The 17,617-nt window shown below is 46.0% G+C and overlaps 2 protein-coding genes across 2 annotated transcripts in view; both read right to left on the bottom strand.

Moving 5' to 3' along the window:
* The window catches only part of LOC101969846 (xyloside xylosyltransferase 1), a 156,964-nt gene extending 144,220 nt beyond the window's left edge, over window positions 1-12,744 (bottom strand). Inside the window, exon 1 of the mRNA XM_078044021.1 lies at window positions 12,149-12,744. Within this exon, the coding sequence (XP_077900147.1) occupies window positions 12,149-12,658 (510 nt within the window). The 5' untranslated portion in view covers window positions 12,659-12,744. The remainder of the gene's footprint in view (window positions 1-12,148) is intronic.
* A 4,075-nt stretch (window positions 12,745-16,819) lies between these two features.
* Window positions 16,820-17,204, bottom strand: LOC144376394 (large ribosomal subunit protein eL33). The gene has a single exon (XM_078044016.1). The coding sequence runs from the start codon at window positions 17,177-17,179 to the stop codon at window positions 16,847-16,849; it is 333 nt and encodes a 110-aa protein (XP_077900142.1). The 5' UTR covers window positions 17,180-17,204; the 3' UTR covers window positions 16,820-16,846.
* Between the last annotated feature and the right edge of the window lie 413 nt (window positions 17,205-17,617).

Genomic DNA, 17,617 nt, shown 5'->3' with positions numbered 1-17,617 from the left:
CACACCTGATCATGGACTGGAATTCTCAAATGAGAGCCAAAATAAACCTTTTCACTTTATGATTATCTCAAGTATTTATTACAGTAACAGACAGCTTGACGAATACACAATCTTACAGATGAGAAACTGAGGTTCAGAGACACTAGAAGTCCTTATCCATGGAAACCAGGACAGGAGAAAGACCTAGAACTCAGGATCACCAATCCCTAGGCAGGCTCTGCCCACATATTTAACTGAAAGTGTATGCCAGGGGAAGGGGCAGAAAAGCTCATTAAGACACTGCTTACCAGCTGAAGACTCTGGGCAGATCAGGTAACCTCCCCAGCTGTCTAAGGTGGGGGAGAGAGCGGGACCCCTCCCATCTCTCCCAGGCCAGCATCAGCAGCATCGGTGTTCCTTCAAGCTAAGCAAAGGGGATGGTTCTGAAAGAAATCTCCAAAACCCCAGAATCTTCCTGGCTGGTCTCAGGCTGAACACATTCTCAGAGAACTCTTGTCAAGAAGTACAAAGGAGCTTTCTTCACAATCACGAGGCCCTTCTGTATGGCCAAGGGCTCTAAATCCTACAAGTCTGAGAATCTTCTCACAGAATATGTGAGGAGCACCAATGGGGTCTCCCAAGCAGCCCCACCTCATATTTCCTGTGGCTACAGGACACGGCACATACTTGCATTTACACCTCACTGCCCACTTTACACACACCAGTAAGAAAGCTCCAGGTACAACTCAGAGCTGAAATGGCATCTATCTCCTCCGGCCCAAAAAGCTTGTGCTGAGTCTTGTGCCACACAAGGTCCTGTCCAGCACTACCCACCAGAAACACAGAGTGACGCAGGACACTGCCTCGGGCCTGCAGCCACCTGCAGAGGCACCAGTATCAGCAGAATGGGAGTCAGAGGCAAAGGGTCACCAGGGTGAGGGGGTCAGAGGTGGATCCCCCCCACAGAAGACACACAGAGCTTCCTCTTGAGGAGTGAAAGAGTTAAAGAAAGGAAGGAGGATGCATGTTCTGGGGGAGGAGGCACCTGGGCACAGTCCCACATGTATGAAGTGGTAAGAGGCACACTGCAACTCTAGTTGTGGAGCCCCGGAAGAGCCAGGCACTCCCAAGATGGAAAGGCAGGCAGTCCCTGCTCTGGAGTCCTCCTGCCTTATGATTCTGCCAATCCAGAGAGTAGCACAATCCCTCAGCCTGGCTGTCCCTGCTCTATCTATCTACCACAGAAATGCATACTCAAAGCTCCAGGAACCCCTGGAACTCTCTGCCCTGTGTCTTCCTGCCCTCCAGACCATAGGTAGGCGGACCCTCAAAGCCTGTGCCTGAGCCTGTATGGGTTTTCTCAAACCCTAATCAATCCACCTGTCTACCTACCAGAGCCATCGAAACTCCTCCAGAATCCCACCTGACAGGAACCAAGGAGCCTGACCATGTGGGCAGGTCTCACAGAGCGCATATCCCAGAATGCCACAATGATCTAACAAGAGCAGGGCCACTTCATCACATCCATGAGGTAAGAACCACAGGATATGAGGCCTGACACCCTGTTCAGGGGGATGAGGCAAGAGCCAGGGCCATGAACAAGCTCTGGGATATGTGGTCTATGTGGAGAGTGGAGGTCTCCCCAGTGGACTGGCCTTTCGAGAATCATTTGTAGTTTACCCTTGACTAATGCCAAAAAAAAATTTGAGCCATTCATGTGCAATCAGACCAAGAAAACCAAACAAAAACTATCAAGAGAGATAAACAAAACATCAAACGTCACAATAAACAAGTTTGAATTGGAACCCTCTAGAAATTAAAAAACATTCACAAAGAAAACTCCACCCCACCCCACACACACTCAAAGACCTTCCACATTGCCTACAAAAGACTACAAGCACAGACTCCAGTTTCACCATCCTGGCAAGAAACTTGCACTGCTCTGAACAGCCGACAGTAAGCCAGGCAAGCACTGGGCTGAGTGGAAGAGTGGTACTTATCAGGGGCTCTTCATTCCAGCAGGAAAGAGAAGGCATGGATGAAACTGAAAGTCAACTAAGGCACAGTGTTAGTGCCTGGAAGACACAACCACGTGTTGTTAAAGGCAGGGGAGGGTCTGAGGAAAGAACTGTAGTTTGGGGAACTGCAGAAGACTCAAAAAAATATGAGGCCCCCCTGAAAAAAACCTGGGCTGAAGGCTGTTTTGCAAGCTGCATTGCCCTCCAATTGAATTAACAAGTGTGTGCCTTCTAAAATGCTGAGAAAAGGTTCTCTGCTCCCAGAACACCTACTAGAGTCTGCTAGTAGCAGGTACCACTTACCAGCTGCCTGCCAAGTGCCAGGCCCTGTGCCAACACATCTTCATCTCACAGCCACCTTGTAAGGTCAAGTGATAGGATGAAGGCTCAGAGGGCCTACATCCAGCGCCACAATGTTTCCAAATGTCTCAGGCTGGATTTGAACCCAGACTCTAGACATCTCCCTTGCCAACCAAGGACAGACTTTGCCAGAGTCAGAAAGGGCAGTGAGCAAATGTAAGGAGCAGTGTCTCTGCCCCCAGATACAGGACTGGGGAGGAAAGGAGGGGAGAGAGCACACCTGTAGTCCCAACCTGGGGCCTGGCCTTGAGGTCAGCAGGAGGACAGAGGCCAGACTCTGGGACACTTCAACCCAACAGCAGAGGATTGCTTTAATTGCTTTAACAGGGCTGCTTAACAGTAATCACCCCAAATAAATAAAACAAAGGCTTTAATTTAGAACACATTAAGTTAACAGCAGGCATCTGCCAGCTGAGAAGGTCTGAATTAGTTGCTCAAAACAGGTACAGAGCTGTTTCTTGGGGTCAGAGCCTCTAGGTTAAGGCCCCTGTGGGCTCAGGGAGAGGGGTGGAAGGTGATACTGCCACTGGTCCTCTGGACAGATCCTCTACAACACACAGGCCAGGGGAAGTGGTCAGGGGAACAAAGGCAAAAGCCCTGGACAGGAAAGGTATGAGAAAGGGCAGGGAATCCTTCCAGAGGGCAGGAGCAGGAAGCCTGGGTCTGGGCCCCTCAAGCAGGTAAGCTCCCAGGGCAGGGGCCTCCCTCTACCAGAAAGAGACCTGCACTGGGATACTGGAGATCAGTCAGTGAGGTGGGACTCTGAACCCAATGACAGCTAGGAACCCACAGCTCCAGCTATCAAGCCATCAGACCTGCCAGAGCTGAAGGGAAACCAGGCAAACCGTGCCACCCTGCCTCTTGAAGACTCTGGACCCAACTCCCCACTGGTGTCAGGGTCCACAGGCCACTCCACCTTCAGGCAGCGCTAACAGGAGCATTTCCTACACCGGAGTCAGAAGGTTTGATGAGCCCCTAAAAGAGCTGTGAGGCTACATGGGCAGCTCCGGGCGGTCCCAAGAAGGGAACCATAAAAGGCAAGGTGGCCGCCTGTCCACTCCAACCTCTGCGGGTGAGGCCAGATCCAATCACCCCAGCTGCTTGTTCAGCCACCTTTTTCTAAGGGCCTTATAAAAGCAGGTTTATAATGGCACAGGAAAGAAAAGACCTCCCACTGTCCCCACAATGACTCCCTCTCTCTAGTCCTCCTCTCTAAAGCCAAGAGGCACAGACTCAGGAGAAAACAGACACGCTCCACTGTAGCCTAGGCAGAGGCAACACAACTTCGCAGGCCCGCAGGCCTGGGGATCCCAGCGCACCAACGCGGTGCCACGGCGCCCTCCAGCGGCCGCCGCCGGTCCTACGGCTGCCCGGGGCCCCAAGGAGGACAAGCCCAGCATGAGCTACCTACCTCCTCTAGGCCTGGAGGCCAGGTACTGATTGTAGCCATCCTGGTCCTCCCATGAGGTTTCCAGCTCACAGCTCCCGGGTCCTCCAGCACAGGACAGCTAGAAAGCTAGCCCCAGGGAGGATTCCGCCTCCTGGTCAGGCGGGGCCTCCCCTCCCCCTGTGAATCTGATCCAGAGGAGCAAGGGAGACCCGCTTGGGCCAGGTGAAGAGAAGCGGCAGACTCTGGACCCAACCTTCCAGAAGGGACCCCAGACTGCTGGTAACACTCAAAACAGAGGAGGGAAGGGCCCAAACTGGTTCCAACCCCAGCTATGAGGCACTGAGTAAGTCACTGCCCCTCTCTGGCCTAGGCTTTCAGCTTAGCACCTGATGCTGCGCCCGGAGCTTCGGAGTTCCTTTCCTGCTCCCACAGGGGTTCTGCACCCCTCGAGCGGGTAAGAGGGCTCCCAGTACAGCGCAGTTTTTGTGCAGAGGGATGCTCTTACCTGGGGTGGTTTAGTAGCGGGATGACACAGATTTCGAGGTGGGTTACTGCCAGCACCCACACCCACAGTCCCTGTGTGGAGCTGCTGGCTCCTCCTAGTCTGAGCTCAGGAAGTCTAGACCTCTCAGCCTAGGTCTTTCACCCCTCCATCACCAGTCACAGTGATGGGGCTCCAGAGGAGTAGGTGAAAGCACTTTCACCAACTCCAAAGTGCTGAACAAATGTTATTATTCTTCTAGTCTTCATATTAGCAGTACCTTCTCATTGATTTGGAGCATCAAATTACTCTGTGCATCTTTCCAAACAGTGTTCTTGAGAGTATGTACAATATCAGAGATATTATAAAAAGTCTTTCAGGTAGGCAAGGAAAGTATTTTTTCTCATAAAACACATTTTGGTTAAGTATATATGAAAAATACCAAATACATTAATCCAAATGTATTTATCAACATGTAATCATCTCATTATTAGTCATTAAGGAAAGGCAAATCAAACCCAAAGTAAAATACTTCTTCACATCCACTAGAATGGCTGTAATCAAAAAGATAGTAACCAGTGCTGCTGAAGGTGTGGAGAAATTGGAATACTTTTACACTGCTGGTGGGACGGTTAACTAGTGCAGGGACTTTGGAAAAGTTCAGCAATTATTAAAGGTTAAAAAGTTAACATACAACCCAGCCATTCTATTCTGAGGTCATACCCAAGATATCTGAAAACATATGTCCACTCAAAAACTTACCAAAAAATGTTCACAGCAGCACTATTCATAATAGTCTACAAGTGAGAACAACACAAAATTCCATCAGCTCAAGAATGGACAATGTGGTATATCCACACAAAGAAATACTATCCAACTATTAAAAGGAATGAAGAAATGGCATGCTACAATGTGGACTTTAAAAACATTATGAAGGACGCCAGACATAAAAGGCTTCATATTGAATGAGTCCATTTATAACAAATATTCAGATTAAATGAATTTATAGACACAAAGCAGATTAGTGACTTCTGGAGACTAGGAGCAGGAGGATGGGAAGTGACTGCTAATGAACAGTTTGTCTGTGAGATGATGAAATGTTCTGGAATGAGTGATCATGGCTCTATAACCTTGTGAGTATACTGAAAACCACTTAACCGTATACTTCAAAGGGAAAAATTTTGGGTATTTGAATTTCATCTCAATCTTTACTTACAAAAAAAGAAATTATCTCTTTAAAAATGGCCTGGAGGAACAGAGAGCAGCCAGAAAGTCCCGATGAACTGCTGATGCTCAAAGTGAGAACATTTCTATCAGTGCATTAAAGTCCAGCAGAATTGGGCTGGGTTTGTAGCTCAGTAGTAGAGCATTTGCCTGGCATGTGTAAGGCACTGTGTTTGACTTTCAGCACCACTGACAACTTAAAAATAAATAAAATAAAGTCCACTGACAACTTAAAAAAAAAAAAAAGTCCAACAGAATTTACAAACCACCCCTGTATCATTTCATCTGTGACATCCCTGGTCTATGTTGGGATATATGCCTTATAATTTCAATACACTTGTGGAAATACCTAGAGTTTATTGCATTTAATACAATAATATATAGTTAATGTATTATAGTTATTCCCTACAGACCTATGATTATAAAATCTCTCAAGAGAAATGTACCTTGGCATACAAACTACTCCAGTTGCTTTCATGAGTATATTAAAATTTAAAAGAGTATCCCTAATAAATGTACTTGGTGAAACTCACGCTGTTCTCTAAATGGCATAAAATGCCAGCATCGTCTCAAAGAGCTTCTCACTTCAGAACACATTTCTAAGATCACCTCTTTCCCAGAATGTCATAACATAGCGAAAGGTTTCACACAAAGATGTAAGACACCTGCTACTGGGTCATCAGCACCAGTCCCAGTATCACCTGCCTGTCATCAGCTTCCTCAGCAACATAGCCAGCACTGGGGATCCTCACTTTGGAGCTTTTTCAAGCCATTCACAGGTTGGTTTGTTTTACCGTGTTGGGATGGAGCCCCAGACTCCATCCCATGGTAGGTAAATGCTCTGCCACAGAGCTGTACCCCCAACCCAAGTTTTGCTCTTGCAACAAAAGACCTGGGGTGCCCTCACAACAGAGCTCTAACATTTTTCTGGTCACTTTCAGTGACTCCTAAGTACCTCCTCCTGGAATCCAGCAAACACTTGTAAGTGAAGAAAGCTCAGCTGTCTTCTCCAACTTGTCCTCAAACATGTGCTACCCAGTTTCAGGACCTGACAAAGGGTGAACTCTGACAGAAGAGCAGACCATTGAGAACCCTTTCAGGATGTCTTGGGTTTCATCCACACGGCCATCAGTTAGTCCACTACCAATACTTATTGGGAGCCAAAAGGTACCCAGAACCAAGTGGAGATCATAATGGTGCTAGGGAGAGAGACAGCACCTCTGTTTCCATTGTTTCAGACTTCCACTAGGAGAGGGCCCTACCAGACCAACACCCTGGCCTCCTGCACCCACCTACACCCCAATCCCCACCATACCCAGACTACTCCTTAAGGCAACAGGAGAAGCTCATTTGATGGGTGGGTTTGGGTGGCATTTCTGCCCCGGGCCCTAACTCTCTTCTTCTCCTACCTATCCCTTCAATGAGGCTGGTGGCTGTCCACAGCTACCTGCCCCTCCAGAAGTCTGTCTGTTTCTTGGTTCCAGGTTAGGGACTGCTTGCTCACTGTGTCTGTCACTTTCAACTCAGAAATAGAGATGGCATTTATGGGTTTCCTAAAACCTGGTAGATAAAGAAGGTTGGGAAGTTCTCTGCCTTCATGGAGTGTATATTCCAGTAGGGAGGAGGCTGGACAGAAGTACACAGGACATGTGGAGTACTCAAACATGTGGAGACCACTCCCACCTGAGGCCTCTACCTTGCAGTTCTCTGAAGAAATCCCCGCTCCCGCATAGCTTCCGTCTTCCTTCCTTTAGGCCCTGCTGGCATGTCACCTGGTCAGTGGGCCTTCCCTGAACAACTCCCCACCTTTAACACCCACACACTCCCTATCCCTTATCCCATGGAACTTACCACCACTTGACTCCATCACCCACACCCCCCTCCCAGGACCCCAGAACATAAGCTTCATAAGAGCAGGGATTGTTCTGCTCCTGCTGTTCATAGGTACCCAGCAGAGTTCCTGGCACAGGGTAAGCACTAAATGACACCTGCTGAATGAATGAACAGAAGAATGATGGCTACAAAAGACATGTGCAGGGTGATGGGAAAGATGGAGGCTGGCATGAGAACTGCCTTAGAAAAGGGGTTCAGAAGATGAACAGTCAACATCTGAGAGGATAAATCAGATCAGTGACAGTGCAGGAGAATTACCCATAAAGATAAATACTGCCATACTCCCGGGAGGGTATCAACAATGGCTGGGTGGGCCTCACAGAGCCCCTACAAGGGATTGGCCACATTGGGGAAGAGGGATGAGATGATCATAGGGTCCTGTCAGTGCCAGACAGGAGGCCTGCTCACTGTGATTATTCTCCAAGTCAGCAGAGTAGCACAATGTCATAAGACTGGACCCAAAACCAAAGTCACAGCAGTACTGAGCCAAACTGGATTAAATTTTTACAGCAACAAATGTAATGGCTAGAGCTCTGGTAGACATCTTGGATCAAAAAGACAAGGGATACTCCCTAGAGATGTTGAAAAGTGAGCTAGAATGAGCCCCTGTGCCAGTCAGGTATGCCTCCCACTAGACTTTGTTAGATGAGAAATAAGCTCAAATAGGAACAATCTTATGCTAGTGTAAGCCAGCGTTATGTGGGGTTTTCATGGTATGCTGTCAAACCTAAGAAAAGGAAGATTCATGAAGGAATAAGTCTTGATCTAAGGCTCTACCATGTGAGATTCCACTTGACAGTGTGAGACAGCAGATGGCTCAGAAGCAGAGTGAGCAAAACTCCAAAAGCAGGGACAGACTTTCCTACAGGTCAGGGATGAAAGGCTGGATGAGTTCTAGGATGCTGGAATGATCCGAGTGGAAGGGAGCCAGGATAAAAGTAGTATCTTAGCAAGGTGAAGTAACAGCCCTCCCCAAAAAAGCCTAGATAAAAGTCAGTCCAATGGTATGGAATACTTGCTATATGCCAGGATCTGTGCTCCCCTGGCCTGGCTGCAGAGGTCAGAGGCCTGAGCCAGCTCTGAAGGGTCAACAGAAGATACCACGCATTCCCATGCCAGCCTGCATAGCTCCATCCAAACAGAGATTCTCAGATCCCACCAGAAAATTCTGACTTTCAGGCTAAGGCAGGGCCCAGGTCTCTACTTTTAATAGGTGCCTCCATGTGATTCTGATACAATTAAAAATGGACTATAGGGTAAAGCAGATCCTTTTCTGGTGCCTGGAACATAGAAGGTTCAGGTGTTTGCTAACAAATACTTCTAACCTGTTATAAGGATAACAAACCGATTTTTAAAACGCTTTCAATAACAGTCAAAACAAGTTTTGGGGGGTATGTGAATGATTTTTAGCTAATATTTAATTAACCAGAATGTATTTAATAATAATGTCATTAATAATGTTTTCTGATTTATCTCTGCAACTATATCACCTAAAAATGTTTTTGTGTCATTTGAAAATGGCCTGAGAAGAGACCTCTGGGTATAGGTACAAATCTTATGCCAGCTCACCACAGCCCTTCTCTGCATCTTGCAGACATGGTAGAGACCCTGAGACTACCCTCAGGGAGAAGGAGACCCCCAGGTGTCTCCACATGATTGGGTGGCCAAGGAGCTACCTTCCTCTTCCCAAGGTATTCCAGCACACTTTAAGTCAATTCTCTCTCAGAGTAAATTGCTCTCTGGACCTCATTTTACAAAACACAAGTGTTAAAGTGCTTCTAAAGTACGGCACAAAGAGAAAAACATTGGCCTAGGCCACTGTTCCAGCCTCATCTGCGTCAGTAACTTACCAGGTGGCCTTGGCAAGTTTCTTCACCTTTTGTGCTAGATGCTCTTAAAGATCCCGTCCAGCTCTGACACAGCTTGGTAAGGATTTATACTTTCCTTCTTCCTAATCAATACTGAAAAAAATAATTCTCTTCATATAAAAGTCACTTATATATGTAAAACATAGTGTTAAGTGCTGGGGAACATAGCATTTAAGAGATGTCAAAGTCAATACCCATAAAGAGGTATATAGTCTAGCAAGGTACACAGATAATTAATTTAATAATTATACAAATATCACTGCAATAAACATTAGCAAAGTGTCAGGAGCTGTCCATGGGTTGTATGTGGGTCACTGCATAGTAGCCTAATGAGGGGATAGGTCTGGCATTGGGAACCTCCTGTGGCACCCCCACAGAGATTAATCATCTAATGCAGGTGAAGTTTCCCAGAAGTTCTGTCAAAGATCCCTGAGATGGATGTGACTTGCCAAGATGTCAATCAACCTGCTGACTGCAAGACATCAAGAAGTAAGACCCCGCCCTTGAAACCTTATCCCTGCCTTTGATGTATCCTCTTAAATAAACCACAGGAGCCATATTTTCTTTGTCTAGTTCCAGAACCCATATAGATTAGATCTATCAGGGGCTTTGCCTTTTGTAAGGCTTTTGTGTTTTGTGATTCACTAATTTGAGGCTTTTAAATTTTAGAGTGCTTGGATTCTCCTGGGCAGAAAGAAGAACCCCACAATCAGATGCTGGCAGTCGACCCCTGATACCAAAGAAAAGTGTTAGAACTATAAAAATGTGTAATGGGGGCTCGGGAAATGTTTACCAAGGAAAGAACACTGGAGTTGTGATCTGAGAGCCCAATATCAGTGAATGATGGGGAGGGGAATATTCCAGGCAAAATGAAAGGCATATGTGGAGTGAGTGATTCATAAGGTAAAAAGAAGCATTCCAAAGCTATTTCTAGTCCCAATATTTCTGCCAGACATCATACACAGAGACAGATGATTAGAGGAAAAGAAGAAGACACACAATTCAGCTGGGGTACCTTGGATAACTCCAAGAAGGGTGTGTATCTGAAGATGGTCAAGATTTGGAATGGAGGGGCTGGGGTTGTGACTCAGTGGTAGAGCGCTTGCCTAGCATGTGTGAAGCACTGGGTTTGAGTCTCAGCACCACATACAAATAAGTAAAATAAAGATCCATCGACAACTAAAAAATATATATTTGGAATGGAGAAAGCACCCCAAAAATGGGAAGACACATGCAGAGGTACAAGGGCTAAAAAGTGCTGTGCGTGCAACAAGAGCCATGGCTGAACTTGGAATGAGGCAGGTAAAGAACTGACTCAGCAGGTGGAAATGACAATGATGGCCTTCAGGGTGGTGTTTATAGACTTGGTCAGATCCCAGATCTGCCCATTCTGGCCCTAGTACAGAATTTTCCTCTGCTGTAGTACAAGGCTTCTCAAATGTTAGTGTCCTAAGAATCATTATGGGACAGGTTGACCTACCACAAGAATACAATTAGGTAATTTGGGATAGGCTCCAAGCCAAAACCCCGCATTAGACAATAAGAACCAAAAATACCTCCAGTCACAAGCTCCAGGACCTGGGTTCTTGACCTTCTCCAGCATGAAATCCTAGCCCAGGTGCCCTCCCCTGGCCATGGTGAATATCCTGTTGGGCTAATTTGTCCTGTGCAGGGGACAGAACCTCAATGCAGGAAGGAAGAGATATGAAGATTTGGGCTTGGCATGTCCATAGGGTCTAAAGACATTCCTAGGGAAAGTGAAGGCTGAGTAAAGAGTGGCCAAGAGCCCAAGAAAGAAGGGATATTCTGAGCAAAGGACACAGCTTGTGTAAAGGCACATTCAATACTGTTAAGATACAAAGTGCATGTAGAAGGAAAGCCAGAGAGGCTGGTCAAGTTCAAAGACAGCTGGGACTTGAAACTGGGACTTGAAACTTTAGGCAACAAAAAGCCACTGCACACCCCTGAACCCTACGGGAACCTGGTAGCAGCTCCCCCTTTAGTCACCAAGCTGGACAGGAAAAGTAGTGGGACACTACTCTTGCCTCATTCCCCTTCGCCCACCAACATCAGTATCCACTCTAAGATCACCTACTTACTACTCCGATCCAAATATCAGACTTTGGAGCCCCTCTGTACAACTATTGGGTCAAAATAAGACAAGCAAGTTGATGAAGGCAACAGAGACTAAAGGCAACAACAATCCCAGAAGGGCAGACCCAGGTGGTGAAGTAAGTGGATGAAGAGGTGGGAGCTGCCACAGAGCAGGTTGGCTCAGCCTGGGGTATATCCGTACCAGATGTGCTCCCCAGATCATATCCGTACCTCTTGGAGCTTTCTCTTCCTCAAAAAGAGGAACCCACAATTTCTCTAAATGGGTTCATGACCCTTGAGAGCAGAGAAGAAAGGGGCACAGGGAGGACAAGAGAAGATTCACACTGGCTTTCACTAGATATGACTGAAATACCTTAAGCACTACAGACAAGCGCCAGTTCAAATTGGGACGCTTCCAGAGGCCTCACCAAGAACCTGTTGAGTCGACTGCTCAGATGACTACTGCTACCTTCAAAAGACCAGTTTCACCCTCAGATGGAACCTATAAAAGAGGTGCAGGCTCTGAAAGCACTATTGAACTGGCAATGCGTGCAAATCGGGGTTTGCTGATTCTCCAGGGGATAGCAATGAAAGCAGGGAGAGGGAAGCCAGACCATCAGTTAAAACTGCCGCTCCACTTCTGCACCAGTTGAACTCATTGGGCTCTAGGACACACCCCCAGACAAGCCCTCAGCAGAATGTGACAGAGAAAGTTAGAGTATGGGCGTCGCAAGTGGGCAGTGCCAGGAAGCCCCCAGCTCCGCCCGGTGCCCTGGAGAGCCACCTGGAGTGCTCACTAACGGCAAATGGGCGTGGGATACCCACCAGGAACCCCACTCACCTTGCACTTGAAGCCGGCGGCGGGTGGCAGCAGCTCCCGCAGCAGGGCTTTGGCCACCTCGCGGCTGGCCTCCTCGCTCACGAAGTGCAGGTTAAGCACTTCATGTGCCTCGAACTTGGCAAGACGCAGCAGCGAGCGCAGCGCGACGCGGGCCTTGGCCTGAAGCGCGGCATTGTGCTCCGCCTTGGTGAACATCATCAGCAGGTGGTAGTCCACCGGACCGACCCCGCCGCCCTCCAGGCTCTTGGCCTTTGGGCCCGGGCCCGGGCCCGGCGCCACGGAGCCCCGCGCCACCTCCGGCGCGGGCGACGAGGGCGCGGAGGGGACACCAGCGCGGGACTCCTTCAGCCTCTTGGTGGCGCTGGAGAAGGTCTCGCGGCCCGAGCCTAGGTAATAGAAGGCAAAGACCGCAAGCGCGGCAGCCAGCAGCAACGCGCAGTAGTGAGACCGGACAGCGCCCAGGCGCGCCATGGCCCGAGCGCACGGGGGCCAGCCTCGGAGGAGGCCCATGAGCCACGAGCCAGGGATTCTACAGCCTCCTAACCCCGGCGTCAGGAGGCGGCCATGGCGGGGGCGGGGCCGCGCTACCCAGAGCCAGTGACGGGCGTTGAAGCGCGGGAGGCGGGGTCAGGGCGTGCCCAACCGCCGCCGGGTCCTAGGTTCCGAGGGATCAAAGCGCGAGGACTGGCTAGGTCCACCACGCGAAGTGGGAGGGGTGGACTGAGGACCCAGGCGTGGAGGAGGCCGGCTAGCTGCACAGTCTGTGAGAACCAGCTCCTCGAACTGGTGACTTGGCAAGACAGCAGCGAGCGCAGCGCGACACCGGCCTTGTCCTGAAGAGCGGCATTGTGCTTCGCTAGACAGCGAAGGTGAGCCTTGAGGGAACTGCGCCCAACACAAGACCATCGGTTTGCATAAAGATACACTGGACGCAAGAAGAGGGAAATATTTTCTCTCTACACATTTTCCCCCTAATATTTTGGAGGTTTTATATCCACTCCCACATCCCTTCACATCTTTGATACTAGCTGTGACCAGGGAATTTAACAAGCTCCTTTCCCTTTCATGCCGAAGGAGTAAAGACACCCGAGGTAGAAATCTCACCCTACTTGGCACCTCTGGGACACACCAGAGGTAATCTACGTGAGTGGCCAGCAGGGGGACCTTGCTGCCTAACACATTGTGGTCGTTCAGAGACCCTGAGATTGTGGTATCAACTCGCTTTGTATTATTAAATAGACTTTTACACTTTATAAAGAGCCTAATATGTCCCAGGCAGCTTTGCAAATTCTTAACTGAGGCATACTAATGAAACTGCTCAAGGCGCACAGTTGGACACTGCCAACCAGATAGAAACTCATTACTTTAATATTCTAAGAAATGATGAAATACCGAGAGTTCTGAAGTAAACACGTACAGGTATTTGGAAGAGGTGAAGACAAAGTGCATGGGCAGATGCATACATAAATTGATCTCTGCCACTTTATTACCACGTGCCATTACTTCTGCAAGTGTGAGTGGAATCCACCTTTCTCAAAACTACAGTTTTAACTCTTGTCCTTTCCAATTGGTGCAAGACTTCTGGAAAACATCAGACCTCTGAAACAGGTCTGGCAACAAATTCAATACATAATACACAGCACAATTACCACAGCTGAGTAGTCATTTGATCCTCCCAACTCCCTGAGATAGAGGGATTTACTAGCAAGGAAACTGAGATTTAGAGAAGTACCCAATCTAGTTGAAAAGTAATGCAGGCAAGATCTCATCACAAGTCCTACTGTTTCCAAAGCCCAAGCTTAACTTAAGCCAATTTCCTTGAAAAACAGTAATTCAAGCTCTGGGGTGTGTATATTTTACCAGCAGTGAAGAGAACAAGCTCTGGAGTGGACAATGCAGTCTGGATCTCCACTACACCAAGCTGTCAGACTTTAGGTAAGTTAGTGAGTCACTCTGAACCACATTTAAACCCAAATATTCAGTGGGGCTAATATCTACACCTTATAGAGTTATGAAAGACAAAGAAAAATCAGAACAGTCCCCAATACTTAGTATAGAATAAATCATACTAGAGACATAAAACTCATTTTTTAAAAAGTCTCTATCCATCATCTACAATAGCTTGGCTACAATAGCTTTTCTGGGATATTTATAAATACTAACCCCCAAATCTCTTAATAATTGAGTCTCTAAATTATGGAAGAACTTATTCTGGAATTGTGCCTTTTAGTCCACCACCTACACTATCAATAAGTTTTGGATATAGGTAGGGAACCAAAGGCACAATTCCATAATTTTATCTATCACTTATGCTAGAATTTATACAACAAGCTTTATTTTTCAGATATTTATAACATCACCAATCCTGGAATTTATACAAAATAAATAACAAGACCACTTAAATTTTACCTAGGAAGTCAAGAGAATACTCAAAAGAGCCTATTTTTATTTTCCATGGTGTAGCTCATGAAAGCTTCTTTCCCTTTCAGTTCTTTGCCCATAAAGAAAAATCAATGTTGTGACTTCCTAAATTGTGCCTTCCTATATTGCTAACTGGAAACGACAACAACAGGTTCAAGGTAGCCACTCAGTAGGGTATTCAAAAGATTCATATACCTGCTACCTTACCAATCATAGTAGCATGTGAGGATACAGTATTGAAAAGACAAAAATCTCTGCACTTTTACAGCATATCTTTTAGAGAAAATAGGACAAATAAGAAAAAAAATATGTCAATATGTGCCGCTTTCTTAACTTACACACAGGATATATCTGGGTATATCATAACAGGGTCAGTAGACAAAACCCTCCATGTATGTACAATATGTCAAAATACACTCTACTGCCATGCATATCTACAAAGAACAAATAAAAATGAAAAAAAAAAGAAGAAAAAACCTGGTAAACCCCAAACCCAGTTCTAACTTTGACTTGGGTCAAGCTGATTTCTAACCAGATTAAGCAAGTGGCTTTTCCTGTTGTGTATTCTCCACATCCTTAGATCTGAGAAGATTATCCAACCTCTCCTTCCACTTCAGACTTGGTTTACAGGTCACTCTCTACAGGAATGGTCTTGAAATCTCCCCATCCAGTGTCTGAGCTAGGTACTATCCTGAAGGACTCCACAAGGGCTACCTACACTACTATATATTCAATATATATCCTAGTCCAAGTTTTTCTGCTATAATAAGGAAATATTCCAAGAAAACAGGAGGTATCATCTACTTTTTTATAATCACAATATCTCCAACAACTCAGGACTCTACTTGTTTAATAAGCCTCAAAATATACCCACCGTGATTCACACCTGTAATCCCAGTGACTGGCAAGTTTAAGGCCAGCCTCAGCAACTTAAGACCCATTCTCAAATAAAAAGGACTGGAGATGTGGCTCAGTGGTAAAGCACCTCTGGCTCAACCCCCAGTACAAAAAAAAAAAAGTTATGTGTATGTATCCTTCCATTAATATAAAATCAACAAATATAATCAAATCATATAAATATATGTATCCACCCCTAAGATATATATGCATAATGTGTGCATACACACACACATACATCCACCCATCAAACCAGCATTTTCACTTCAAGGAAGTCATCCTAAGAAAATAATTAAAAATGTACTAAAATATTTAGCCACAAGAGTATAGCAAAATTAGAATAAAATGATCATCAATGAAATGGCTAAAACACTGTTATTTAAAATGTTAAATTCAACAAACTACATGTGGAAATTAAAAAAAAAAAAAAATTGAGCTAGGCACAGTGGTGCAAGCCTGTAATCCCAGCAGCTCACAAGGCTGAGGCAGGAGGATCGAAAGGTCAAAGCCAGCCTCAGCAAAAAAGCAAGGCACTACAGTGAGACCCTGTCTCTAAATAAAATACAAAATGGGGCTAAGGATGTGGCGCAGTGGCCTAGTGCCCCTGAGTTCAATCCCTGGTACCCCCCCCCAAAAAAAAAAAATTGAGAGAAGCCCTTCAGGTTTAAAGACTCAAGACATATTAGCCAACTGTGAAGTATAGAACTTACATGTGTTCTATCATCTGCCCTGTTGAAATCAAAAGTTACTAGCCACATTGGGAGATTTTTTTTTTGAGGGAGAGGGAGGGGGAGGGGGGAGGGGGAGAGGGAATTTTTAAATTTTTTTTTTAGTTTTCGGTGGACACATCTTTGTATGTGGTGCTGAGGATCCAACCCCCCCCCCCTCACACGCATGCCAGGCGAGCACACTACCACTTGAGCCACATCAGCAGCCCAATACTCAGCTCTTAAAACATGATATTATGACTGAGGAACTTAACACTGTCTAATTTTAAATAATTAAAATAGCCACATGTGGCTAGTGGGTTCCATTTTGGACAGCACAGGTAGATGATAGAATTATGGATGATCATCTTCATTACTTGATATTTAAATACTTTTCTACAAATAAAATTGTTTTCTCAAAAAATAGGCTGTTTTGCTTTTGTTTAAAACATTCACTATCAGTATGTGTTTTCTTCACAGGATTCTTCTGAAAATAAAGCTGAATAAAGCAAGATACATGTAAAATTGCATGTGTCTATTTTCAATTTTTAAAAGGAAAGGCAAAAGCAGGCAATTCATTCTGTTTACAGCTTTCCTTCAATCCTAATTCATACATAAATATGTTGTTTTTTTTTTTTTTTACAAGAACACAAATCCATCTTTATTTTCCATTTTAAATCCTTGAGGGGTACAGCATCACACGGATTCTGTGTCCAATGGCCTTAGCAGGAAGGTTGCTTCGGAATTTGGCCCGAACCATGCCACTATTTCCATGGGCACGAGTTACCTTTCCCCAGATTACTCTGGTTTTGTTTGGTTTGCCACCAGGAGTCACTGTGTTGTTTTTTGCTTTGTACACATAAGCACATCTTTTGCCCAAATAGAACTCGGTTTCATCTCTGGCATAAACACCTTCAATTTTTAGAAGAGCTGTGTGCTCCCTTTGGTTCCGGAGACCCCGCTTATAGCCAGCAAAAATGGCTTTGCACCACAACCTTCCAGACATGTCTTTTAGAAGTCCTGTTTCCAGCAGGCCTCCACAGGCTCCAAGATGGCGGAAAAAAATATGTTGTTTTTTTACTAAAAGGGTGGAGTAAGAATGTATTGCCTAGATTAGGAAAGAAAATCCTTCGAAGGGAGACCCTCATTGCTATATAAAATTACATATAAGAGGTTGTGAAGGGAATGGGAAAATAAACAAGGAGAGAAATTACAGTAGATGGGGTAGAGAGAGAAGATGTGAGGGAAGGGGAGGGGGGATAGTAGGGGATAGGAAAGGTAGCAGAATACAACAATTACTAATAGGGCATTATGTAAAATTGTGGATGTATAACCGACGTGATTCTGCAATCTGCATTTGGGGTAAAAATTGGGAGTTCATAACCCACTTAAATCTAATGTATGAAATATGATATGTCAAGAGCTTTGTAATGTTGTGAACAAC

This window comes from Ictidomys tridecemlineatus, chromosome 3 (genome assembly GCF_052094955.1).
Source record: "Ictidomys tridecemlineatus isolate mIctTri1 chromosome 3, mIctTri1.hap1, whole genome shotgun sequence".
Lineage (NCBI taxonomy): Eukaryota > Metazoa > Chordata > Mammalia > Rodentia > Sciuridae > Ictidomys > Ictidomys tridecemlineatus.
This window is presented reverse-complemented; position numbering and strand designations above follow the sequence as displayed.

What these genes read in the sequence shown, in the direction of transcription:
- LOC144376394 (XM_078044016.1), bottom strand. Translation starts at nt 17,179, where the DNA reads ATGTCTGGAAGGTTGTGGTGCAAAGCCATTTTTGCTGGCTATAAGCGG.